Source organism: Peromyscus eremicus, chromosome 4 (assembly GCF_949786415.1).
Source record: "Peromyscus eremicus chromosome 4, PerEre_H2_v1, whole genome shotgun sequence".
Classification (NCBI taxonomy): Eukaryota; Metazoa; Chordata; class Mammalia; order Rodentia; family Cricetidae; genus Peromyscus; species Peromyscus eremicus.
This window is the reverse complement of record NC_081419.1, coordinates 139,276,589-139,303,637: the sequence shown is the minus strand read 5'-3', so window position 1 is coordinate 139,303,637 and position 27,049 is coordinate 139,276,589. Positions and strand designations below refer to the sequence as shown.

Sequence of the window (27,049 nt, the reverse complement as noted above, 5' to 3'; positions counted from 1 at the left end):
ACAGGCCTTTTTCTGCAATCTCAGGGCCTAGTTTTTCCCAGCGAGGCCCAGAGTCCGAGAGAGGGTTAACAGGCAGGAAGCTGAAGGCATCGCAGGCTAATACGGAAGTCAGATTTTTGTTTAACTGACAGGTTTAGCAGGCCTCATCGGTGGGGGAGGGAGCTGGGAAGGGAGGTCTGTAGATGGAGGCATGTGGCCTGCCAGCAACGCATTTGGCTTTTCTTAGGGTAAGCCTGGAGAGGGTGCCCCTCCTTGCCATCCTGACAGAGAGACCCTTTTCCTTTTTTTTTGAGCACTGCCAGGGGGGTGGCGAGAGGTCGTAGAGCCCCAGCCTTGCAAATGGCTCTCTGGGCCTGCTTTCTCCACCAGACACTTTGACCATGACTAGGCAAACCTGACCACTCCTCCCCACAGCAGCGGCTCCTCTCGGCTCTCACGAACCTGGCTGCCCCCTGCTGATTTGTTGGGGGCCTCCCTCGGGCCGCCTGGCCCCCCCTCGCCCCTCAGAGGCCTGCATCTGGCCTTGTCCCTGTCTCCCTAGGGCTTTCCACCCCTCAGCTCGTCTTTCTCCTTTGAGACCCACTCAAGCTGGCTTGTTCTAGAAAAACGGCCTGCTTGCCTCCTTAGAAAAGGACTTCTGTGTGGGGGCAGGTGTGGATGAGTCCTCCAGCCCACCCCAAAAGGGCTCTTCCCAGTGACATCCTGGCCTCAGGCTTCGCTGGAGCAGGTCAGGCCGGCTGCACAGGTTTGCCAGGACCGGGGAATCTCGCCAGGGGGTGGGAGAAGTGCGTGCGGGGGCCCCTTTCCCAAGTTTTTCTTCCTGCAAAAGGCCTAGCTTGGCCTGTCTTTTTCTATGCACAGGATGGCTCTTGCTCACCCGAGCCTCACAAAGATAATCGCTCAGGAAGTGTTTCAGCCAATCCGCGGCGGCTTTACACTCCGATTTGCCGGGGCAGCCAATCGGGGATGAGCTTTTATTAGGCGGCCAGATCATCAGCCGAAGTGCCAAACCCTTTTTCTGTGAGAACTAGGAGCCTGTCCTCCATGTTTTATAAGTATTGACATTACACAGTTAACAATGCATCCACAGAGGTAAGCTCGGCTTTTTAACCATCTTTTCCCCCCTCCCTCGGAGTCATCCGACTTGTGGACTAGCAGTGTGATTTCTCTGTAGCCTGGCTCTGCCACACTCATCCCCCCAGAGCACTTAGGCTAACTTGGGACTGTTTAGAGAGATTTTTTTTTTCCTTTCTTGGGTCACATGGCTAAGTAGCCATTAGCCATAGCTTGATTTTACAGGCTGATGAGGGCCTGGGACACCTTTACTCTGACCAGGACATAGAATTTCTGGAATAGTTTGAAGCTAGATCCTGGTGTGCCAAAAGAGTAGCTATTATTTTATCCCCCTGCTTTTTTTTTTTTTCCTCCCTTCCTCTGCCTCTCTCCCTCTCTCCCTCTCTGAACAGTCCCCCCACCCCCCTGCACTATTGTCTGCTCTCACATGCCTGCTGGGGGAAGAAAATGGAAGGTAAGCCAGAAGGTCCTCTCCCAGCACTGTTCAGGACTGCGTGTGGCAGAGAGCAGAGCAAGCAAGCCTGCTTGCTTCTCCAGAGAGGTTCTGGGAAAGGCTGGGCTAAGTTCTGACAAGAGAGGATGTGTGTTTGTTTGCAACAGAACCCAGGCCTGAGCAAGAGCAGTGCTCAGGGAGCCAGGCTGGCTCCTGGGCCTAGGTGGGTGGTGGCGTGTGGACTCTCTTCTCGTCCTCTCCAGGACTTCGCACTTACAGCTCCATTGTTCAGCCTTTTTTCCTGACTTAGCTTTGGTACAGAGTGTTCTTCAAGTCAGCCTACAGCCAGCAAATGGTTCTGAAAGTGTTTTCTAGCCTCTGAGGGAGTTTTTGGAGTAGGGATGGTGCCTGGGGGGTGGGGTGGGAGTGAGGATGGGGAGAGATTCGGAATAACATCCTGAAGGAAAAAAATCTGGGAGGACTCTCACTCCTCTAGCTTTCTACTCTTGCATGATTTTTCCATGAGCTGATGTTTATTTTACCCTCGCTTTCTTCCCCCTCTTTTTTTGTAAAAATCATTATATCATCTTCTGGCCTCTGATAACAGTGTAGAGGACGTAAGATCAATACCTGAGGCTCATGACAGCATCCTATACCCAGTTGCTGGGTTGTGTGGTGGTGGTGGTGGTGGTGGTGGTGGTGGTGGGATGGTGGTGCTCCTGCGCGTTTTAATAATACCATGTAACTGTTTACAAAAAAATTTCCTTTTTGATCAAGTCCCAAATCTGCCAGCTTGTTCTCTCTTCCTAACTGGAAAAGTGAGACGGTTGCTGGAACGTATGTTGGGTAAGTAAAGCAATCCATCTCCTCTGGCTGTGTAGCAAGAGTTCGGTGAACATCTGGGGGTCTGTTGTAATGGGAGGTGGTGGCTTCTAAGGAGTGTCTTGAGTTTGGGTGATGGCTTAAATCCACCGTTGTTCCTGCTAACCTGCAGCTAGGACTGAAGATCTCACTTCCTGTTTACCCTCAGCTGGGGAGGAATTGCTGGGTTCATTGTGACTTGCAGCTGGACCTTGAATTGTGTCTGGCCCCTCTGAACTCTGGGTAGGTGATCTGCTTGTGAAATGTGAACAAAACTGTCTGTTCTTAGGGGTTCCAGAGCCCTACACACGGGATATGTGCCTGTGTATGTGCCTTGTGTTGTCATATGGAAGTTTTAGGGTGTTTACATCTAATACAGAATCCTAGCCACTCCTAAACTAGGTTTGGCCTGGGACTCACTGACCACCAGTTTTAGCCTTTCCTCCCGCAAGCCTGGCCCACGCTTCTCTGTGCATGTTGGCTTTGCATTTGTCCTAATTTTAAAGGGTGCAGCTGGAATTTTAAAGTGGCAAAAGTCGACTTTCTCTTAGCATTTATCTTCGGGGTCTGCCTGGAAGCTAACCACGTACATTTTCAGCTTTGAGACCCATCCGGCCTGCATGGATGCTGCCCCTGTGTGCCGTGGTGGTCTCAGGCCAACTTCCCAGGCTCACTAATCTTCTTCCTTTAGTGTTCAAGCAACTCAACCTTTGACATCAGTTGAAAAAGGTTCATTTAGTAAAGCGATACGGACTGAATTATCAACTGGACAGTCTGGGTGAGACAGGCCAGCATCTCTGAAGTCAAAATACAGATGGGGTGTATTCTTTAACCAGTGTCACTGCCCACACAAGTTCTGCTGCTCTCTTTCTTATCTGGTTGCTGTAAATGGAAATTACAAACTGAGGTTCTGGTGGTCTTCCCCAGAACCAGTGGCTAATCATAAGCCTCCTGGTTTGCCTCTTCCAGTATTTGCATAACTTGTCAGGCTGGAGGGAAACTGAGGGCGAAGCGATTGTCCTCTAAAAGCTTGCATTAAAATGGCTCCCACCGGCTTGGAAAGCCAGGGTCTGTTTGTGAGTGTGAGCCCCTGCTAATTTCCCAGCCCTGGTTCAAGCTGGCTGATTTTCCTCATGGCCACCTCCATGCCCGGGTTGGTAAAAAGTTAATTGCTTTCGAAGTCGTAGCATTCTTTTCCAGTTACTAAAGGGAGAGTTAAAAAAACAAAAAACAAAACAAAACAAGAAAATGACTGCATTGCAGTTGGACTAGGTGAGACCTCATTGCTGGCTCACAGACTAGCCCACTGGGGTTCCTTCCCCCCCCCCCCCCCTTAAACTAATAGATGCTGGGGAGAAGTTAAAGATTGACAATGGCAGTGGCCTGAGTATAGGACTTCTGGAATTTTCTACCATTTTTTTTTTTTTGTTCCTTTTAGGAGAAGCAGGTGGCCAAGCTGAAGAGTCTCCTCCATTCCATCCCTAGGATCCCCACCCCCTCCTTGCTTTCCCCCCTCAAGGTGGAAGGTTCAACACTTGTGCAAATTGCAGAGGGGAAGCTCCCGGAGGGCTGGTTCCCTTCCCTTCTGCCTCCTTGGTCCCCAAAGAGGATTCACAGCTGCAAGGGACTAACACAGACACTGGAGCTTTTGATCTCTCTCCCTCCCTCCCTCCCCCCTCCTCGCCATCTCTCATTCTCTCCCTCTCTCTCTCCCTCCCTCCTATCTCTCTCTCCTCCCCCCTCCCTTTAAGACCTTCTAGGATGGGCACACCATTCCGCTTCAGGAGATGAAGTGGCATTCACGTGGGGGAGGGGAGTGACTGCTTTTATTAGCTCCAGAAAGTGGCCAGTGCTCAGTCTTAACTAGGAATTAATTACATATAATCACTCAGTAAACTTTCTTCAGGATTTTTCTAATTGTAGAGCAAGAACATTGCAGAAGTCTAGTTACTTTTCTAATCAGCGCTCAAAAAGATTTGAGTCAGAAAGAAAGCATGAGGTCCCTTGGATTATAAATTAGGGGTGAAAAACAATAGCTTTCCCCTCTTTCTCCCAGGGAGCCAGCGCATCAGGCCTTAAAGCACAGGCTGTGTGTGGCGGGTGCTTGGTGTCACATTTTAGAAGGCTGGGTGCTGGTGACCCTGGAGGCAGGGTATGTTTGGGAAGTCCAGCCTCGTCAAACGTGTGACCTCTTTTGTTTGTTTGCATTCTTTCCTTTCTGGTTCCCCTTCTGGCTCCTCTGGCCGAGGCACACGTTTGCTAGCCCGTGGATCTTTGCCTCTGGTTGACTCTGAGAAGACAGACACATTCAAGGGGCCCTTGCTCCACGGCTGAGGTGTGACAGGCAGCGATGGGTTTAGAAGCCTTCATGGTGGTTCTTCACATGCAAAAGCAGCTCAGGAGTCACCTTTGGCCTCAGGTTGCTCGGCTCTAGCTGCCCTTCCCCCCTCGGCTTCTGCTTTCCTTACAGACAAACAGGGAGGCCCTGCCAGCCCTGCAGCCAGCCTGCTGCCAGGCCGGCCCTTCCTACCCGGATCACCTACCTGCAGGCCGGCTTGCAGCCAGCGGCCCGGCCTCGGCCGGCTCAGCCTTGGGCATGGTGCCCTCCTTTCTCCCTAGGAGCTGAAAAGCTGTCACCTTGAAACTCCCTGCTCCAGCGCTGCAGCTCTTAGACCTTAGCAGTCAATGACATTGGCCACCATGAGGCTGTTATTAATAGTCCGGCCTGTGAAGGGGGCTTTGAAAAAAAAAAAAAAAGCACTGTTAGCTTCCAGGCCCTGTGGGGGGAGATGGATGGAAACCCCATTTGTGAGAGTCTTCTGTGGACTAAGGTTCCTCTGTGGACCTGAGGGGTCTGTCCCTGGTGATCCTTGTCATCAGGGGTGGCTGCTGTATTTGGTGGCGGTTTTCAGGCTCACCGTCTGAATTCTCCCCTTGGCCTCAGACAGAGGTGCAGCCCCGTGGCTTTGCGTCTTAGCCGCCTGCTGCTCTGGGAGCTTTCATTTTACCTGGAGAAGTGATGTCGAGCCGTGCTGCTCTGGACTCGGAAGGGCACGCGCTTCCTCCCCTGCAGCCTGCGCTCTAGGACAGAGCTGCGTGCGGAGACACCTGTCTGTCTTCACGTTATGCCAGGGGGCTGCGTAATTCTTAGCCTTCCACCCACCTCAGCGCAGGGCAAGGGGGCCCCAGCACAGTCTCCTGAGGAAGGCTGAGCGCCTGAAAGGGAAGGCTTTTCCTTGGGAACCTGTGACTTTACTAACTCCCTGCCACTGCAGTTTGTTGTTTTTTTTGGGTTTTTTTTTTTGCTCCTTTTTCTTTTTTTTTTTATTTTTCTTCAAACGTTGGATTGTTGGTGTCCTTTGGTGGAATGTTTCCTAGTTCTGATGTTTATGAAGGCAGCTTTGGAACTAGCAGGGCTCCTTAAACATGAGCTCAGCTATTGAACAAACTGCTACCATTTTAGCTTCAATACAGGAATGAGGCACTGTTGCCAGCCGCCATTTTAAGAATCCTGCATAAATAGCTTAGCTCCGATGACTGCCCGTTTTAGGTGAGTGATTATAGCAAGCGCTTTCTAACCGTCCCCCCTCCCCCAATTAAAGAAAATTATTTGCAGATTCAGAGGAGCATGCTTGGTTTTGTTTTCCTTTTGTCCCACTCCCCCTTTTACATTTTGATGCTGACTGTTGTGACATGGAGGAGGAGGAGGAGGAGGCTGTGCCTTGGGTATTAAGTATTTCTTACAGCCTGGACCCTTTTGGTATTTTTGAATGAAAGTAAAACCTAGGAGAAGCGCTTGGGAATGATGCATGATTCCTGAATTGCTGTGTGATATTCTTCTGACGGGAGCAGCAAGGTCTTATGCATGCTGGTTATATGTTCTAGCTGGGTTACAGATTGTTGTAAAAGTCAAGTATTAAGGGCACTTGGGAAAAGGAGGATCTGCCTATTGTATATCCATCCAGGCTCTCCCCCCACACCCTGTCAAACAGATAGGCATTTTCTTCTCTCTCTCTCTCTCTCCTTTGGAAGTGTTGAAGGGGTGAGAGATGCCTGGGAATTACGGACCAGCCCTGAGTCCTCAGAATTAATAATCAGAAGGTTTAAGGCTTCCTGGATGGACAGGAGTGCGTATGCAACTTTTAATTGCTCCTTTCCCCCAGTGCATGTAGGTTTAGAAGGAAGACCAGATTTCTTGCTCAGAGAACAAGTATGGGGGAATCTAATTTTTTGGGGGGAAAGGGGAAGAGATGGAGTTGATTGTGTTTGCAGGTGCTGTGTCTTCGTTCGGCAGCAGTGTGTGGACCCACCAGTAAGTGACTTGGTAAATATAAACTAAGTGCTGATGGTCGCCTGTAATACAGTATATGCAACTAGTTGATACATTTTTTTCCCTGTTTGCTTATTTTACCCTGTTCTTTATGCATCCATTCACCCCATCAGACCTTTACAAAAATAGAAATGTCAATTTGTAAACAGGACTTGTTCCTTTGTTGATTGAAATGATCAGGGTTGCTGGATTCTAGCAGCCCTGGGAGAGGGGTCTGTGTATGCTAGGACTTTAAACGTGTGAATGGCAAAAGTTCAAAGTATTCTCCCTAGTTGCAGTTTTCTTTCTAAAGATTGTTATTTGGCTACCCGCCCCCCACTTCCACCCCACAATCTCCAAACAGCTCTTAAACTAAATTGCCCAAGATCTGTGGGGGCATTTAGGAAGGTACCAATCTTTTCTCATCAGCACTTTTGATATGATCCCCTCTTACTATGACGCCAGTGCTTAACACTGAACAAGGGAAAAAAAAAAAGGAAAGAAAAGAAACCCAAGATTGTAGGTAAAAGGAAGTCCCTTGCATGTGGCTATTCGAAATGACTAATTTTGTGTTTTGTATTTTATTCGAAATGACTAGTTTGTATTTTGGTCTTTGCTTTTGTAAACGGTGTATTTTCCTTTTTTTTTTTCCCTTTTAAATTCACAGGCATCGCAATGCCAATTTAGTCCAATACAAGTTGTACACTTGTGTGAGTGTGCATGTGTGTGTGCACGCTCAAGAATGTCCTTGCAGAGATGGGGGCTGCCTCTGGAGGGATGGCTTGCTGTTGTGTGAAAAGATGGTTTTCTTCAGTTGTGCTGGAAATCCTAGGCTCAAACCTGGTGGTGCTGTAGCTAAAGTCAGGTGGCTCTGGTGATCCCTTGTAATGCTCAGGAAGATAAAACAGCTCACCCCCCACTTCTGTTTCAGAATTGATTATCTTAAACTCAGCAGCAAACAGCCACCCTGAGAAACTACTTTGCATTTTCTTAGCTTCTCAGTGGCACTCCTGCCTGAAGTATTCAGCCCCTCTGGGCTCTTACAAGCCACATAATTGTGCTCCTCAGTGCAGTCCTGCCCCTTGATCAATACACCTTTGAATGTTTCCATCATGATAGAAATCCTTCAAGTGGGTTTTTTGGGGGAGGGTTGGGGGTGGGCTCTCTGTGAGTCATAATTGTTTCTTTACCCACTGCTACATTTTAGTTGGAGCACAGCTTGGCGCCCCCCACCCCCACCCCTCAAAATATGGGTGGGATCCGTTTTACATGCTTCATGCTACATACAGAGGGGAGCAGAAATCTAGTTGCTAGAGGTTTATGGGTTGTTCTTTTGAAGCTAACCATCTACCCCATCTCTGGTGGCTGCAGGAACCCCCCTCCAGCAGCACCCAGGCAGATAATCAGTGTTCCAGGCATTGTTTCTGAGTTGGGTGTTCTTTTCCTTTGAAGCTGGAGTAGAAAGTCTGCCTTCCACTTCTCCTGTGGTGTTCCGGTTGGTGGTGTGCTCAGGTCTGGCAGGCTGGTCTCTTGAGGAGGATCACCTGTGACAACGTGTCAGTATTTCTTTGGTGGTTGGTGTCATTGGTCTCTCTACAGATGCCGACTAAATGAAATTGTTACCAAGACTCCATATCACAGTGCTAAGCATGTTAATTTTCAAATTCAAACCCAAACTATCTCCCTCTCTTTTCTCTCTTGGGACTAGTTAAAGTCGAGGACTCTCTCAGCTCTTGTCGTGAGCAATAATCTTCTCTTTTTCTGCCTAGTTCCTGTCTTGAATTCTGTCCTCCTCCCAACACACCTGGAGCTCTCCCAAACACGACTCCATCTTACCCCGAGCTTCCAGGCTTGAGGCTGCCTTTTGGATCCTTTGCCTTGTCACTACACAGAGCACAGGACGCAGACAGGACAGTCTTCTCGGCTCTCTTCCTGTCTTGCCTTCGAGTCTTCCCAATGGAAAATTCCAGCCACATCAATTGGTGATGCATCCGATTCTTCTTGCTGAACCACGGTCTGCTGGGATTTCACCTAGAGCGATTGCTTAGCTTCTCATGGAAGCAGCATCCGGAAACGCCTGAAACGTTCTAGTTCCTCAACGCTGTGAAGTGTTAGGGGCTGGGGGCAGGGGTTGGATTTGACAGGGCCTGCTCTTCTTTAATCAGAGTTCCAGCAGGGAGGCAGAGAAGGTTCTGGATGACAGCTCTTCCTAGCTAAGGGGGCCTGCCTTCCTCCTTTCTTACCTCAGCTTTCCACTCAGCCTGTGTCTTTTAAATAATCCTTCCTCATTCCTCTGTCTGTGCTGGAGTGTAATTAGTCACAGTTCAGAAGGAAGCCATGCATGCTGGGGTTCAGGCTGCCCGGAGACCCCAGGGTCCTGATTCCTGGGATAAAGGCTGGTTGAGTCTGGCCATGTTTTTCTACCTTGTAATTTAACCAGTACGACTTTTTTTCATGTTCCTGCCTCATCGGGGAGCTAGTAGGTTCAGGATGGGGAGGCCTGGGAACTACTGGTACAATTCTGAGTTAGGGATTCTGGGTACCCGGTGGAAGGCATCTCTAACCTGCCTGTGTGGCACCCTGGTGTCAGCAGTGAGAGCCTTGCTAATTTGAAGGCTGGGTTCTTTAGGCTAGAAGTGGGTAGGTTGTACCAGAGTTTCTAAACTAAAAATATGCAACCCCCCCATCTCTTAATGATTGGTATGACAACTGAAATATTAATTTGGCTTAAAAAAAAAAGCATTTGTAGTATTCTAGTATTTTAAAGACATGCTTCCAGCATCTCCACACTTGGTTGAAATCAGGTGTGCTCCCCCTTCACATGAGGAGGGTCTGGAGGGAAAGCGGGTTTGCGCTCTGGCTCCCCCAGCAGCTGCCCCCACAGGGGCCGTTGGCAGCCTACCTAAACATACATAATCTGCTCTGTTTCAGCTTGGCTGAGGAGGAAATAAAAACCGAACAGGAGGTGGTGGAGGGAATGGACATGTCTACTCGCTCCAAAGGTGAGTAGAAATCTCAGATTATGTACTAAGCTCTCCAGGAGGAGAGGGGGATTTCTTTTGTTGTTGTGGAGGGGAGATATGTGGATCTCCGAGCTGCCGGGTGTGACACTGCAGGGTCCTTTGATGGATGAACCTAATTTCTAGAGACATCGCTCAGTCTTCCTTCCCCACTGTGCCTGGGTAGGGGCACTGACTTGTCTGGAGTTGCCCTGTGGTAAATTTAGGGTGTGTGTCTGGGCCAGGGTGCCTGGCTGCCTCTCCCTAGAGCGATTCTTACAGGAATCAAGAGTCTAAATGATGTGCCTTCTGCAGAAGCCCCTGGGGTCTGCAGCTGTGGCAGGCTTCCTGATTTTAACTGCGGGCCTCTGGGTAATCTGGCATGGCGTGGGCCGGCTTCATTGGAAAATGGTGGTCTTGGTTAGCGGTAACAAGGGGGCGAGGAGGTCAGGGCCCGCAGCGTGGTGTCCGCTCTGCTGTTTATTCTGCTTGCTGGGAGCCTGCAGCGGGCAGGGTCTGCCTTGCTGCTCAGTGGGGAGTTTGTGGGGCACCCCAAAGGGAGCGTGGCTGGTGCTTCGGGTGCTCTTAGCAGCAGCCCCTGGGGTCCTGTCACATATTTGCGGTAATGGCCTGACTCCTGTGGTGTTTTGTGCCTTCACTGCAGCTCACTGCTCTGTCTGGGGGGTGGGAGGGGCCGCAGGGCGGGCTGGCAGGAAGGCTTGTTACAGATCCTTTCAGGGGGAGCCTCATCTGGCCAGGATGTCATAAAATGTGACTTCCTAGAGGCACCTGAAAGGAAAGACCATTTCAGGGCTTAAAAAAAAAAAGGACAGCCTATTTGGGTCAAGCTAAGGGGTCAGGTGGTCACGTAGAGCTGGCTGGGGATCCTTGGTGCTGGGGAGCAGGGAGAAGGGGGCAGGCTAACTGCCCTGTCCCTTGCCTCCATGGCCCCAGAATGTGCAGGCCATCTGAATTTCATTGCTCCAAGTGGCAAGGAGCCCAGAGAGCTGGAGCAGGGGATGTCCTTCTCCCAGAGCCTTTGGAGGCAGCTGAATTTAACTGACGAAGCCCCTTGAAACCTCGATGCTGGGGATTGACGGATGAGACACGTGGCCTGTTGAGACGTGACAGAGTCTAGAGAGGGTTTGGGCGGTGTTGGGTCCCATCTTTGCCTGTCTGTCTTGTGTCCCTCCCTTTTCTTTTCTTTTTGGAGACAGGGTGTTTTACTAGACAGCCCTGGCTGGCCAAGAATTTACTCTAGAGACGCTGTCGCCTTTGAACTCGCAGAAATCCACCTACCTCTGCCTCCTGAGTGCGGGGGTTCAAGGTGTGCACCACCACTTGTACCTGGCTCCTTTTATTATCTGTAAACTGGGGATGGAATTACTTTTTATCTCAGGCTCCTCCCACCTAGGGTTTTCTGTGACGGTGATACTGGTGTGTTTGAAGGCTGGTGGGACATCATGAGCCAGTCCAGTCCCCTTCTGAGGTGGGAGGTGTCCTTTACCCGCTCTTCGGGTAAGGACACTGAGGCTCTAATGGGTGGTAAGTGGGCAGTGTAGGCCGTGTTGAGGCTGTCTATTTCCTGGACTCCTCAGTAGGCAGAGTAAAACCTCCTCCAGAAGGTCCATGGTCATGGGCCACCAACTTGGGAAAGTCCACCAGGGACCTGCCTTGCCCACTGTGGAGACCTTTTCTGTCATTATACAACAAGAGGTGCCTAATTCATAACTAAATGCTATTCCCCCTCTATTGCCTAAAGCTGGCCAGCTCTGGATGACCAGCGTCCATCTGCCTTTCCCCAGGGAAGTGGGGACCACTCTTAAAAAGTATCTGTAGGGTTTGGAAGATGGCTTAGTTGGTAAAGTGCTCGCTGAAGACCTGAGTCAGTCTTCAGCACTCAGGTAAAAATCCTGTCTCCAAAGCTGGGCCGTGGTGATGCATGCCTTTAATCCCAGCACTTGAAAGGCAGAGCCAGGCAAATCTCTGTGAGTTCGAGGTCAGCCTGGTCTACAGAGTGAGATCCAGGATAGGCACCAAAACTACACAGAGAAACCCTGTCTCGGGCGGGGTAGGGTGGGGTGGGGTGGGGTGGGGTGGAGAGGAGAATCCTGTCTCTAGTTCCTGGTCTCCGTGTGAGACCCTCTCTGGAGAAACACAGTGGGCGGACAGCCCCCAGGAATAACACCTCAGGTTGACCCCTGACCTCTACCCATGCGCACACATGTGCACAAGCACCCACCCTCGCTCATGCTTATCCTTCCAAAGCTTCTAATCCCTGCACGTCCTTCCAGCGTCCTCGCGGTCATCTGAAGTCGCTGTGACCCGCCTCTTTCCACACCTGTTCGCCTGGCGCCAACTCTTCCCAGCTTCACTCCCCGAGTCCTTCGGTTTGTCCGGGAGTTTGTGCCTCTGTCTGTCTGGAACATGCTGTCCTGGGTCCTGGCAGCCTGCTTCTTAACACACAGATCCGTCTCAGAGGTTGCTAGGAAGGCTTTTGGTGGCTGCTGGTTCTGGAGGAGTCACCTGCCATTTTGAGTTCTGTTTTTAAAATAAGGACATTTTCAGAGTTTTGGATTTCAAGAAAACTCATGGAGGTGGCGCAGCCCCCACCCCACCCCACCCCACCCCTCTTGGTACTGTCCTCTTCGGCATAGGTAGATGTTCTGAGTTCATCAACTAAAGCCCACACTGGCATTGTTTCCTTAGCAACAGTTTCTCAGACCTTTATTTTTGATGACCTTGACATTTTCCAAATTGTACTCCTAAAAAAATTTTTTTTTGACAGAGACTCACGTGGCTTCTGATGGCCTTAAACTTGCTGTGTAGCCAAGGGTGATCTACCTACGTGCTGGGGTTACAGGCGTGTGCCACCATGCACCACCATGCGAGGTTTATGTGGCGCTGGGGGTGAAGCCTGGGGCTCGGTAATGCTAGGCAAGCACTCTACCAACTGAGCCATATCCCAGGAGAGTGTGTCCCTCATCCATCGCCATGAGCCTCCTCCAGGCAGAGCAATGACATTAGAACTCTGTACAATGGAGATGCTGTTCTCCTATGTCAGCCTGTCTGTGTGTCTGTCCTTTTTTTTTTTTTTAACAAAAGGTTTATTTAAAAAGAAAATTATGTGTATGGGTGTCTTGCCTGAATGTATGCCTGTGCGCCATGTTCATGCCTGGTGCCCACAGAGGCCAGATGAGGGAATTGGATCTCCTGAAACTGGAGTTATGTAGGTAGGTGTGAGCCATGTGGGTGCTAGGAATTAAATCCAGGTCTTCTGGCAGAACCAGTGCTCCTAACTGCTGAACCGCCTTTCCTGTGTGTTTCTTTGTTCCTTTATATTATCATGGACCCAAGGATCAGTCTTGTACTCTTGGGGTCATGCAGTGCTACTTGCTACAGACGGTTTCTGTTGGGCTGCCAGGAGCGCTTTGTGTTGACTCTGGGCACCCCTAGGACAGCCCCTATCATGGTGGGCTCGGCCTGTGACTTTATGTTTGTGTTCTGCTTCAAGACCTTTATGGGACAGTGGTATTAGAGACCAAGACCCAGGTGTGCTGGATATGTTTATCCGTGCGGGGACATCTGAGAAGCAAATGTGCATACTCATTACTGCTCCTGTCTGGAGTATTTGTGCGCATGCCTTTCTGTGTCCATGGTGGTTAGACACGAGTTCATAGGCTTGTCTCCAAAACATTCATTTATTTTGAATACTTGTGTGCATATGTACACACACATGTGCACACACATGCGTGTACTGCTATACAAATGTGGGGGTCAGAAGACAGCTTGCTGGAGGTGGTTCTTTAGACCGCGTGTGACTCTGGAATCAAACTCGGATCCCCAGTTTTGGAGGCAAGCGACTTTACCCACAGAGCCAGCTCACTGGCCCCTAGCTCCTTTCCATTAGTGTGTGGGCCACTTCTAGCCTTCTCTAGCTCATCCACCCCCAACACGGAGGAAGATGGCTCCCTGGCCTGCCTTTTGTGTACAGTCCTGGAGTATTTTTTAACCTGATGTGCAGCACAGTGACGACTGTTAACGCCACCCACTCAAGGTAACGGAGGATGAAGAGATGACTCAATGGTTAAGATTGTGGTTGCTGTTCTTCCAGAGGACTGAGTTTGGTTCCCAGTACCTAGGGCTCACAACTGCCTATAACTCCAGCTGCTGGGGATCCAACACTCTTCTGGTGGGTCACACACATGAGGCACACACACACACTCAGATACACACACACATACAATACAGTAGGTTAAGAAAAAGAGGTAACAGAATACTTCCAGCTGTCTAGAAGGCTCCTCCACCATTATTCCCATTGTATTCTTGTGCTGTTTCTGCTCGTTGCTCTCCAAGAGCACAGGAGTTTACCTAGAAGGTCCTTGGCCTCCAAGTGTACCCCACCTCCCATCTGAGAGCAAGGTGCTGTGGCTTTTTATATTTTTCATGTGTGTGTGTGTGTGTGTGTGTGTGTACATGTACTTGCATGCATGTGTACATGTACTTGCATGCATGTGTGCATGCCTGTGCACTTATGCTTGACTATGTGCGGCTTGTTGAGGCCAGAGGTAAACCTTGGATATCTTCCCCTATTACTCTGCACCTCATTTATTTGAGACGCGGTCTGACTGAACCTGGAGCTGGCCATTTTGTCTAGACTGCCTGGCCATCAGGCCCCTGGTGTCTGCCTGTCTCTACCCTCCCCCACGCTCTGGGGTTTATGCACTCACATTCCTGTGGCTGGCTTTTTACACGGTGCTTTTTTACAGCTTGCCAAGCTTTTGCAGTGGGCACTTTACCCCGGAACTCGATTTCTTTTCTTTTCTTTTTTTTTTTTTTTTTTTGAGGTGGGCTTCCACAGATCCCAGGTTGACTTGTTATGCAGGTGAGGGTGACCTTGAACTTCTGATCTTCCTGCCTCTACCTCTCAAGTGCTAGGATTGCAGGGCTCCTGCCGCTGTGCACCGGTGGGCCCATGCTTTTCTGTGCTGTCAGAGAGATGAGGCTAGCCTTCCGTCAGCTGGGCTCCATCCACAGCCTGCACAGGGCTTTTTAAAGCAGCCCAGAGAGCCAGACTCCCTGGTTCTCACTTGCTCCTGACAGAGCTGAGTTACAGTTTTCCCTGAGTGGGATTGGAAAGTTCAGATGAATTTTGCTCACATAGAGTGCTCAGAATGGTGTGTGACCATGAGAGTCCTCCCAAATGCCAGCCATGGTTAGACAGACTGGCAGAGATAGACAGAGAGTTCTTCTGGGCTGTGTTTGTCCCTCAGAAGAGGGTGTGGAGGTAGGTGTCCAGCCAGCTTGGTAAGCCATTATGTATGGGAACTAGGAAGGTGCGTGCGTGTGTGCGTGCTTATATGTGTGTGTATGTGTGTGTATGTGTGTGTATGTGTGTGTATGTGTGTGTATGTGTGTGTATGTGTGTATGTGTGTGTATGTGTGTGTATGTGTGTATGTGTGTGTATGTGTGTGTATGTGTGTGCATGTTCCTCCACTGCACAGTGGCTCAGCCTGCTGGCCTCTGCACTGTTCAAAGTGATTAGAGACCCTGGCTTTGCTTGAGGGGAGGGTCCCCTTGTTTCTAAGGGACTTTCTGTCAGCCCTTTGGTGGCTGTCCTTGTGAGGAGGGACCTGCTCTGGATGTTTTCAGGGCATCTTTTTCTTAAAATACTTTTATTTTAAACTATATGTATTACTGTGTTTGGTAAGCACAGGTGAGTGTGGGTACCTGAGAGGCCAGCAGAGGGTTTCAGACCCCTGGCTCTGGAGTTGGAAGCAGTTGTGAGCTGGCTGTGGCTGCGGGAATTGAACTCAGGTTCTCTGTAAGAGTGGCATGTGCTCTTGATTGCTAAACCATCTCATTATTATGATTTTTTTGTGTAGTTTTGTTTTGTTTTTTGTGGAGACAGGATCTCACTATGTAGTCCTTGCTGTCCTGGATCTCGCTCTGTAGATCAGGCTGGCCTTGAACTCACAGAGATCTGCCTGTCTCTGCCTTCCAAGTACTGGGATTTTAAGGCTTGTACCACTATGCCTGGCTTATTATTATAATTATTACTATTGTTGTTATTACTATTTTGAGACATGGTCTCACTCTGGAAACCAGTGCTGGTATTAAAGATGTGTGTGCTTTTACGAGACAATTTCACATAATCCACACTAACTTTGAATTTACTGTGTATCGAAGGCTGGCCTTTAACTCTGGGTATCACTGATTTCTGTCCCCAAGTGCTGGGATTACAAGGGGGTCACCACTGCACCCCTATCAAGGCAATCTCTGACACAATCACCTGAGTGTCGTTTGGATTTTACAGCCTGAGCTTTGATCCCAGGGCACCGAGGTGGCCAAGATGTGACGTTTGTTATGTGTTGGGACACGGCTTATCCCTCTTTGAACCCCATTTATCTCAGAGGTCCCCAGAGTGGTGATCTAGGCTGTGAATGCTAGTTGTCTCTTTGTCCCCCTTTCTTGTGGTTCCCAATGTCTAGGGCTTCACAGTCCCCGAAAGACAGGATCCTGGTTCGTGGTTTTTTTTGGGAAGAAGTAATTAAGCTGGAGAGAAGGGGGAGGAGGAAGACACACGTGCGTCACCGACGTGTGTGTGTGTGTGTGTGTGTGTGTGTGTGTGTGTGTGTGTCACCGCTGCATGTGTGTGCCACTGCCATGTGTGTCCTGTCTGGTTTCTCTTTTTCTGTTATGAACAAACAGTACAAGGCTGTTTGGACCATTTGGGCAGAGACAGAAGGAACTGGAAGGGAAGTGGTCAGTTGTCTCACGATGGTGACAGGAAGGCTGTTGGCTGGGTGTGGATGGCTCACGGCCTCCTCAGGAACAATAGGGCACAGGCCATGTGTCTGTGGTGCCCTTTGCCTGCTGTCTAGACACTTGGACCCACCCTCTCGTCTCCACAAGGAAGAGAAAATTCCTTAGGAGATGAGGCAGATCTGGAGATGCTCAGGACTTTAATCCAGGCTTGCTGGTGGGGGATAGGATCAGAGGGAGTTCCATTTGCTCAGGCCCTGGAAACTCAGAAACTGATAGTAATTGGTGGAGAGGTGATGGTGTCCCGTGTCCTAGGCAAGGACCCCACCCCTCAGCCACCTCTGTAGTCCCCAGCTGAAATTCTGTTTCGTTGCATTTATTTTGGTGTATGTGTGTGGATGTGTTGGTGCCACAGTATAGGTATGGAGGCCAGAGGTCAGCCTTTGAGACCCGGTTCTTCAACTATGTGGGATCGAACTCGGGTCCTCAGGCTTGGCAGCAACACCTTTATGAACTGAGCCATTTTCCCTGTCCAGGAACTTAATGTACAGACAGGCTTCCCTCCCACCAGAGGAAGTCTTCCTGCCTTAGATTCCCAAGAGTTCAGCTTTCCTTGAGCTGAGCTGTTTCTCTGTTGCCCAGGCTTGTCCTGAACTTGTGGGGTTAAGGGAGTAGCTGGGACAGCACGCCGTGTGTCAGCATACTTAGCTTGGAATTCTTTTTTGGGGGTTGTTGTTGTTTGTTTTTTGAGACTTTTTTTTTCTTTTTTTTTTTTCTGTGTAATAGTCTTGGCTGTCCTGGAACTTGCTCTGTAGATCAAGCTGGCCTTGTGACCTTGAATTTACAGAGCCGGAGATCCACCTGATAACCTCCGTAGTGCTTGGATTAAAGGCATCCTCCCCCCTCCCCCGCCCGTGTATTATTTATTTATTGTGTGTGTGTACATGTTCCATTTTGTGTGTGTGTGTGTGTAGGTCAGAGGACAACTTCTGGGTTGGTTTCCTTTCCACTTTATGGGTCCTGAGGAGGGAACTCAGGACTGAAGAACTCAGGTTTGGTGGTGTGTGAAGGCTCCCACTGAGCCTTCTTTCCGGCCCCAGCTCAGAATTCTCAAATCCTATTCAGATACCTCGGGCCTTTAGGCTCTCTGAGTTTCTATCAGCCTCTCTCTTCCTGTGTAATCACTTACTATTTTATATCATCCTTGGCATTTTCCAGGGCTCTCACTTCTCAGGAGACAAAGCCTTCATGCTTTAAAGATGTCAGGGTGACATTTGTGTCCGAGGGTGACAATTTGCCGAAAGTTATTCAGGCATAAATCACAAGCACCATCTAGCTTCCGGGAGTGCTGGCCCAGTGAACAGCTTGTGAGTTCTTACCAGGTGACACGTAGTATTTGCATATCACCTCACTGGTTTTCATCCCACCCCTCTGATGTGTTTTCCCATTTCACAGTCTTGGAAAACTGAGGCTCATGAAGATGAATGAAGCAGCCAAGTAGGGCGCTGGGGCCTGGTTTTGTCTTTTGTTTTAAACTTCCAAGTCACACCCCTTCAGGGCCAGCAAGTATACCTGTGGTGGCTGCCGATGTGGGGGAGATAAGGGGAAGGGTTACTGGGTGGGTGGGGGTTCGCCTTACTGCTCAGCACCAGGAATTGGGCTCCCTGGTGATGCCTGCTGGGATCGCTCCACCATTCACTTGCAGCAGTAGCTCATTTAGATGTCGAGATGCAGACCGTTTTCTCAAAGATGGTACATGAACCCAGAAGCTCTCATCAAGGGGGCAGAAATGGCCCAGGGCTGTCATTTTTCATTCTCTGTGCAAGACTGGTCACAGCACACTTCCTTGTAGGAGCGTGGCCATAACTGCGTGAGTCAGACAAGGCCCTGCCTCGAAGGCCGGAGACTGGAAGTCTGAAAAGCAATCTGGTTCACTTCCCTGCATGGAGGCTCCCCGTTTGCATCTTGATCCTGCTGCATGTACACTTTGTGGGCACAATGGTGGTGTACAGCTGTGCTGTATCTGCCTTCTGTCACTGGCACGAGGGAACGGTCCCCTCGGAAACCATGCGCAGATGCAGCGGAAGCCCAACATTAAGATCCCGAACGGTGTCGTTCTTCATGAGACTTGCTTGCTTGCTTATGGATGTGCTTGCAGAGCCAGGATGCTAGAGAATCCACAATTAGAGCACTTCCGCTAACTAGCTCCAGACCTTAATTAGCACAGAATCCTCTATCTCTCAGTTGTATGTAAATTGAGACCTTCACAAAGACATGGAGTGTGAGCAGCTGTGAGGTGAAGGACCTTCTGTTATTTTTCAAGTGATCTCTGAGAAAACAGAATGGTCAATACTTTTCAAGCCATGGCTGCAGAAACACGGGGAGGTTTTCTTTCAAGAAGCGGCAGTAGTTTGAACTGTCCTGACTCTGACATCTCCGAGGACCCCAGAAAATGCCAGCCCTGCAGTATGTGTGAACGAGAGGACTAGCATAATGTCCCTCTCCTCCCTAGTTAGGTCTAAAACATCCTAGAATGCTGAAGCCTTCTGATCATGGCTTTCAGACTAGAAATTGCCTGCCTTCTCTTGGCAAGTGCTACTGCTGTGCATCTATCCTGCTGGGCATGTCCATGTAGTTTCGTGTGTGTGTGTGTGTGTGTGTGTGTGTGTGTGTGTGTGTGTGTGTATGTGTATGCGTGTGTCCCTGTCCCCTACACATAGTCATATAGTGTGTGTACATGTGTGCATGTATGTGTGGAGGTTAACAGTGGATATCTCAATCATTCTCCTCTTTCTTTTTTCAAGACAAGGTTTCTCTGTGTAGCTCTGGCTGTCTAGGAACTCTCTTTGTAGACCAGGCTGGCCTTGAACTCACAGAGATCCACCTGCCTCTGGCTCCCGAGTGCTGAGATTAAAGGCGTGCACCACCACCGCCTGGCTCTGCTTTATTTCTTTAGACAAGATCTCTCACCAAATCTCACCCATTTTTCAAGGCTGGCTGGCAAATGAGTACTAGGAGTCCCTTGTCTCATCCCCCCTGTCACGGGGATTACAGCCAGCTTTTTGCAGGCCTGTTGGGGGTCTGAATTCATGCTTTCACTTTTGCTCCCCAGCCCGATGCAGTCGACCCCTCTTGTGGACGTGGGCAAACTGTGCCTGCCCCATATTTGAAGCTCAACTTTTGTAATATGCAGTTTATTGAGCTAGAAGACTGTCTCCAAAAGGGACGATGATTTTTCACACTAAAAAGAACCTCTGTTTCTTCCTCCAAAGGCCTGAGAACAAACATGCCAGGTGGAGGCCTGCCTCAACATCTGGGTCCCTCTTACCAACCAAACATTTCAAATGATACTTATGTTTATCTTATCTCAAATTCTTGATGCAAGGAGTGTCCTGATTTCAGATTTTGAAAATGGGGATATGCGCATTGCACATTGATGTAATTTGATGATGATGTCGAGTCCGAACTTGAAACTTACTCGTGTATCCCTTGTATAGTGCAGTGGTCTTCAGACAGTGTTTTCAGGGTTTTTGTTGTTGTTTTGTTTTGAGGCCATTTGATGTGCAGCCCCATCTGGCCTGGAACTCCACCTCAGCCTCCTGCTTCTGTTGCCTTGGTGCTGCTGGGGTTACCGATGTGAGCCACCACCCCTGGCAGATGGCTCCTGTTGCAGTGGACTTCCAGCCAGCACATGATAACGGGTGTGGAATTTTCCACTCCTGATCAGCACTCAAAGACGTTCAGATCTTGGAGCATTTCAGATTTCAGTGTTTGTATTAGGAATGCTCTGTCTGTCCTCATTTTGACTTCAGAGGCAGTAGATTTCTTTCTTTCTTTCTTTCTTTCTTTCTTTCTTTCTTTCTTTCTTTCTTTCTTTCTTTTTCTTTCTTTCTTTCATTCATTTATTATGTATACAAAAGAGGGCACCAGATCTCATTACAGATGGCTGTGAGCTACCATGTGGTAGCTGGGAATTGAACTCAGGACCTCTGGAAGAGCAGTCGGTGCTCTTAACCTCTGAGCCATCTCTCCAGCCCTCTTTTTTTTTTTTTTTTTTTTTTTGTTACATTTTATGTGTTTGTGGTGTTTGAGATTGGGGGGTGAGTCTCACTATGTCACTTGGGTTGGCCTCAGATTTGTGGACTCACAGTCCAAGCATTTTGTATGCCAGGTAAACTTTGGATGTGGGGTCCTACTGTCCTAAGTCTCCTGAGTGCCTGGGATCGCAGGCTTGTTCTACCAGGCTGGGCAAGAGAGCATGCGCTATTTGGGGGTGAGGGTGATGGTGGTACTGGGGCCTTCTGTGTGCTAGGCAAACACTCCATTACTGAGCTACGTTCCCAGCCCCAGTTGTGGGCTTGTCCTGTGATTCTCTTGCCCCTGCCTCCCAAGGATGTGAGACTATACAGGCCAACCCATCCTGCTGGACCTCTGTTGTCTGTGAATGTCTTACTTTGTTAATCTCTTTGTTGATGGACACTGAGTTATATCTGCTTCTGATGTTGCCTTGAGCATTCTGTGTGGAGGGAGGGAGGGAGGGAGGGAGGGAGGGAGGGAGAGAGGGAGAGAGAGAGGGAGAGAGAGCGCGAGAGCGAGCATATGAATTTGTGTTTTCTTCTTTCTGGGTGCAGACCTGAAAGTGGAATTGTGGGATATGGGCTGGCAACTCTGTTTAACCCAGGGCCTCATGTGTACTGGCAAGCTCTCCCCGCCACACCCTCCCCGATCATTATTGATGATACAGTCATGAAATTCTCACTGAAGTTTGGGGATTGTCAAACCATAATGGCACAGGACTAACCCCAGCATTATGCAGGCTGAGGCAGCAGAATCATGAATTCAAAGCAAGGCTGGGCTGTGTAATTATGGAAACCTGCCTTTAAAAAGATTTCTTTTTCAAAGCCAGACCTTTTTAGCACTTGGGATGCAGAGGCAGGTGGATTTCTGAGTTTGGGGCTAGCCTGACCCTACACATCAAGCTCCAGGCCAGCCCAGAACTACACTGTGAGACCCTGTCACAAAATAAACAAAACAATTATTTTTTCAAGATATATTCTTACTATTTTAAATCACACGTGGGTGTGTATGTCTGCATGTGGATATGTACATGTAAATGCAGGTACCCACTGTTGTGTTTTGTTTTTTTTTTTTTTTTTGGTTTTTCGAGACAGGGTTTCTCTGTGTAGCTTTGCGCCTTTCCTGGAACTCGCTTTGGAGACCAGGCTGGCCTCGAACTCACAGAGATCCGCCTGGCTCTGCCTCCCGAGTGCTGGGATTAAAGGCGTGCGCCACCACCGCCCGGCTCCCACTGTTGTTTTTAAAATGGTAAGTGGCACTGGTTACCATGCAGAAGGTCATGAGCCATGACAAAATCCAGTATCAGAGCTTTATTGGGGGCAGGGGCACAAAAGAATCAGGCCTGGGGAAGAAGCGCATGCCAAGAAGGGGGCGGGGCAGGAGAGAACAGAGAGGAAGGAAGAGGAGGAGTCTGTGTCCGGCTTTTTAAGGATTTCCGTGAACATGTGCAGGTGGGCTTAGGGATGTGCTGAGTGTGTGACCACGCCAGCGCACACTGATGACGTAAGACACAAGACCCCCTGCTGAGCTGCTGAACTGTGCATGTGTGGCCATGCAGCTGGAGTGGCAGTAGAATCCTAACAGCCACGGAAGCCAGAGGAGTCAAATCCACTGGAGCTGGAGTTAACAGATGGCTGGAGCCGCTGCTGTGTGGGTGCTGGGAATTGAACCAGGTCCTCTGGAAGAGCAGCTGGTGTTCTAGCCACTGAGCAACCTCTTCAGCCCTCTGTCTCAGAGTTTCTTTTTTGTTTTGTTTTTTGTTCCATACAGGGTTTCTCTGTGTAGACAAGGCTGGCCTCAGACTCACAGGGATCCACCTGCCTTTGCGTCCCAAGCGCTGGGATTAAAGGCGTGCGCCACCACCGCCTGGCCCTCGGAGTTTCTGTAACAGTCTTGTGACTGCTCTGGTCAGACATGCATCTTGCAGGCACCCATTGCTATTTACCGGGTGAGAGAGAACACGAGGTACAGGAGAACCCACTATAAGCGTTTTGTAACAACCGAATAGGCAGGCCTACCGGAAAGGAATAGTGCGGGAGAGCGAGCAGGACGGGTGGAATCTGCTTTTACAGGTCACCTTTCGCGTGCGCATAGATTCCGTGACCATGCGGCACTCAGATTACTGGAGGATGGAAGGCCCTGGGGTGACTAAGTATTTTGCCGGCCTGCTGGACAGCGCATGCGTGGCAGTGGCTGCGAATTATAACACCCAGCAGTCAGGCTATGTGCCCGCTACCACGCAGGGCAGCCACAGAGCGAGTGAGCCACAGAGGGGTAAGTGCCTGACAGTTCCCCGGAATGGCTGTCATGGAGAATAAACTCCCTCCCCCCCAACTTCATGGAATGTGGTGAAGAGCCAGCAGGCTGGGCTGTCAGGGAAGGCTCCCTGGAAATGACATTTCAGCCAGTCTAGAGTTAGCTACTGTGGAGAAGATTGGGCACAGAACATTCTAGATGGAGGGAGGGGCCAGCTGAGTGCCAAGGAAGCATGACTGGGTAGCAGGGAAGAAGGAGGTCGTGATAGCTGGGGTGAGGAGTTTGGATGAGCAGGGTTGAGCATTACCTCATCATGGCACAGGATAGGGATGACGACTCTCACTCTGTAGCCCAGGCTGGCCTTAAATTCATGAAGATGCCCCTGCTTCAGCCTCCCGAGTGCTGGAATCACAGGTGTGAGCCACCACACCAGCTTTAGGCTTAAGCTGAATTCTGAAGTTGAGAGCCGCGAATGTCACACGCCTGAGGTAGGGCTTCTCTCTGCAAGAGCCTCCCATGCCGTGAGAGGAGGAGCACACATTCAGAGGAGCACTGGCTGGCAAAGCAGGAGCACTGGGGAGTTTCAGGCTGGTCGGAAACCAAGTCCTGAGCCTGGAGGGGTTTTGAGCCTGGCTTTGTGGAATCGTGCCAGCCAGAGAGAGGTTTTTCCAGCCAGGTAGGCTGTTGCGAGCCATGGTGAGGGCACAGCAAGTCTTGGGGAAACCGGTTTTCCTGAGCCTTTCCCCTGGCTCCATGGTGGGGAGAGTGACAGCAGTAGGTCATGGTCTGTCCCTGGCTCACCGTGCATGCACTTACGTACGGTGCCCTCACCACACACGTGGACGCCGGTAGCTACAGCCGAATTCACTGGTGCTTAGAGAGGTGAGGAGACTTGCCCAGAGGCACCCAGCCCCTGGAGCCAGAGCTGTACCAGGTGGCAGAGGCTGTGCACCCTGCAGTGTGCAGTGTGCTCTGGCAGTGTCGATGGGTGGCCCTAGCGTGGCCTCTGGCAACCAGAACCTAGGCAGCCAGGGTCGGCTTGGGCAGGAGGGTCTTGGAATAGTGCCTGGCTGCAGTGCAGGCTGGGGTGGGCTGCATGTCCCAACCTCATGGGATTCTTGGGTCCCTCACTTCCTTTCCTGGATTGGGCTATGTAAGCACTACCATGAATCCCCCCCCCAACCCCCCTCCAAGACAGGCTTTTTCTGTATAACCTCCCTGGCTGCCATGGAACTTGCTTTGCAGACCAGGCTGGCCTCGAACTCACAGAGATTTTTCCTGCCTCTGCCTCCGTATTCCCTGGAGCCCATTAAAAAAAAGGCTGGGGATGGCTTAGTGGGAAAAGTGCTGGGATTAAAGGTGTGTGCCACCACTCCCTAGTCTGGGGGAATTCTAAAGGAGCTTTTCATAAATAATAGCTCTGACATTTGGGAAGAGCTCTGACTGCTCTTGCAGGGGACCTGGGTGTGACTCCCAGCACCCACAGGGTGGTTTACAGCCATTTGTGACTTCAGTTTCAAGGGTCCAATGTCCTCTTCTGGCCACTATGGGTACCAGGCATGCCTGTGGTATATGTGTCTCCCTCTCCCAACATAATATAAATCAATTTAAAGAAAAGCTTTGGCCCCAAATTAGCTTACTTTGAGGAAGAAATAGAGAAATTGCTCCCTGGCCCTGCCCTCTCTCCAGCCTATACTCACAATCCCTGGTCACAAACGGAGACAGTTTGTCCCCTGGGCCCCAGTTACTGTATCCATAAAATGGACATGCTCGGAGCCCACCTTCTGGCAGAATTGTGATGAGTTGTTATTTGTCTTTGGCGCGCACCTCCAGATAGCAGGTGTTCAGTGACTGTTGCTACCGTGGTGTGTCTGGCTGCACTCTTGCCAAGCAGATCCTTCATTTTTCTGGTGGTGCGCATGCCTGGGAAGTACCTTCCACTGACGTCACTGGCCTCTGTGGATGGCGCCTTGACTCATGGGTAGACTTGCCAGGTAGCTCACGGGAAATTTCTAGATCACAGGGCTTCACAGCCTTGGGAGTGCTGGGTGTTTTGGGTCCAGTCCCTCTGTCTTGGTGACTGTCTTGAAGGATGCTGCATATCTCCCTACTCCTAAATGTCCTTGACCCTTTGTCACAACCAAAAATGTCTCTAGACTCTGTCGAGTCTGTCCTGGGAACTCCTTTGAGAAGTACCGCCTTACACTATTTTTAAGGGACACCCGGGCCCCTTGAAAATGACACCTAAGTGGCAGTGTTCCTTGTCTCCTTGTACTCCACGCTGAGGATACAAGTGTGGCCATCCCTGCTATGGCAAGTGTTCCATATAGTCGCCATAGTCCTTGTAGCTACGAAAAAAAATATTTCATGGGGTTGGAGAGATGGCTCAGTGGTTAAGAGCACTGGCTGCTCTTCCAGAGGACCTGAGTTCAATTCCCAGCACCCACATGGTGGCTCACAACCATCTGTGAGCCATGAGATCTGGTTCTGTCTTCTGGCCTGCAGACATGCAGACAGACACACACACACCTAAATAAATCTTTAAAAAAAATATTTCAAAGGCTGGGGAGGTGGCCTAGTGGGTAAAGTGTTTGTCGAAGAATCCTGAGGACTTGAGTTCAGATCCCCAGAACTGTTTACTGGTGGAGCTGTTGTGGTAGAGGGAGGTTGTGAGGTGAGAGTGAGAAGGGAAGTGGACACCAGAGAATCCTGAAGCTTTTGAGCCAGGTAGCTTGGCACACACCGGAGCAAACAAGAGCTGCAAGCTCAGACAGGTGGAGGATGAGATTGTACACACAGACACAGACAGACAGACAGACACACAACACACACACACACACACACATACACGCAGACACACACACCACCACACATGCACACCACACACGTGTGCATACACACTCGCGCGCACACACCCATGCACACCCTTCACAAACAGCCAAATAAATGTGTGAACACAAGTAGACAAGCAGAATCTCCCTTTTCTGGTTTCAGTGTTCCTCCAGGCTGCAAACTTGGGGTCCCTGTGGCCCCATTTTGCAGTCTGCTTAGTTCCTGACCTTTCCAGTAGGATTTCCGTCACCCACGGGATTCCTGCAATCCATTGTCTGGCTGCATCTCCCCGCTGCTTCCTGTTCCTGTGTTTGGCTGCTCCAAGCCACGCTGCAGGGCAGGCGTCATACCCGAAGGGGTCGGCCAGCACCCCTCTGACCAGGGTAATCTGGGGGCGCCGTTTTGCAGCTAAAGTCAGCTCGTGTGGAAGAGTTTGGCAAGCTTCCTGGAAGGCCTGTGCCTCCCCTTGTTTTCTGGCATTTTCCTTGTCCTCGTTAAGGTGACTTTTGGAGGCTGAAACCTCTGTGCTTGTGGGGAGCAGGGCCTGGTTCCCAGCAGCCCCTCCCCCTTTATCTGTCCTCTTTGCCGAAGTGCCTTTATTTCCCTTTTTCCTCCCAACCCACTTCTGAGCTTCAGCCGCTGGGACACAGAGGTCGTCTTTTGTGTCTGACTGGGGCCCTCCTTTGCTGCGGCCCGCCACTGCAGCCCCCAAGCTGCAGGCGTGAGCGCGTGGGGGGTGGGGGTGGGGGGTGCATGTGCAGTTGGGTACCAATCCCAGTCCCTGTTCCGGAGCCAGCAGTCTTGGGAGGCCCAAAGGAAGGACCCGAACTAGGCACTCATGCTGGAGGCAGCCTGAGGACTGAGGAGGCCACCGGAGACTGACTTCCTCTCTTCCTGTTGGAAAGCGCTTGGCATTTTCCAGCCAGGAAAGGCCCGGGTTCCAGTCGCTGTTCTGGTGCTTGAGGGCTAAAACCACAATTCGTCTGTTAGCCTCTTTTCCTGGATGGTAGCAGTTTCTGTCCTGCTTGGTCGTGGTTTGCCTTTTACATATTGAGTTGGTGCCTAGAGAGAGGGTGGAGGCCTCTGTAGGCATGTGTCTGCTAGCTTCTTTCGGGGCTGGAGGAGCCTCACAACTACAGGGAGATGGTAACACTTAATAAAACAATATTAAGAACGTGTTCAAAATGCAAAGCGTCTCCCTTCTCCCACAGCCACCCTGTCCTCAGAACCATAGTGACTGAGTGTATTTATTCACATCTACCATAATAAATGGCTCTTGGGTGCTGTGTGGGGCCGACTTCCTGCACAGCCACGCTGCTGTTGAGGGTGATGAATTAGATCCAAGCCTGTGGACCCCAGGCACGGCTCCGCCTGCCCTATCGCAAAGGTGTCCTTGCGCTGCTGGGCGACCTAATGCGTCTGCGACCGGAGCTGGCCTGGTA

General features: G+C 50.3%; 1 protein-coding gene across 3 annotated transcripts in view; it reads left to right on the top strand.

The window, feature by feature from the left end:
• Positions 1-868: 868 nt before the first annotated feature.
• The window catches only part of Zmynd8 (zinc finger MYND-type containing 8), a 102,060-nt gene continuing 75,879 nt past the window's right edge, over positions 869-27,049 (top strand). For all 3 annotated transcript variants that reach the window (XM_059261923.1, XM_059261922.1, XM_059261921.1), the window contains exons 1-2: positions 869-1,092; positions 9,609-9,679. In XM_059261923.1, the coding sequence (XP_059117906.1) occupies positions 1,079-1,092; positions 9,609-9,679 (85 nt within the window). In that variant the 5' untranslated portion in view covers positions 869-1,078. The remainder of the gene's footprint in view (positions 1,093-9,608; positions 9,680-27,049) is intronic.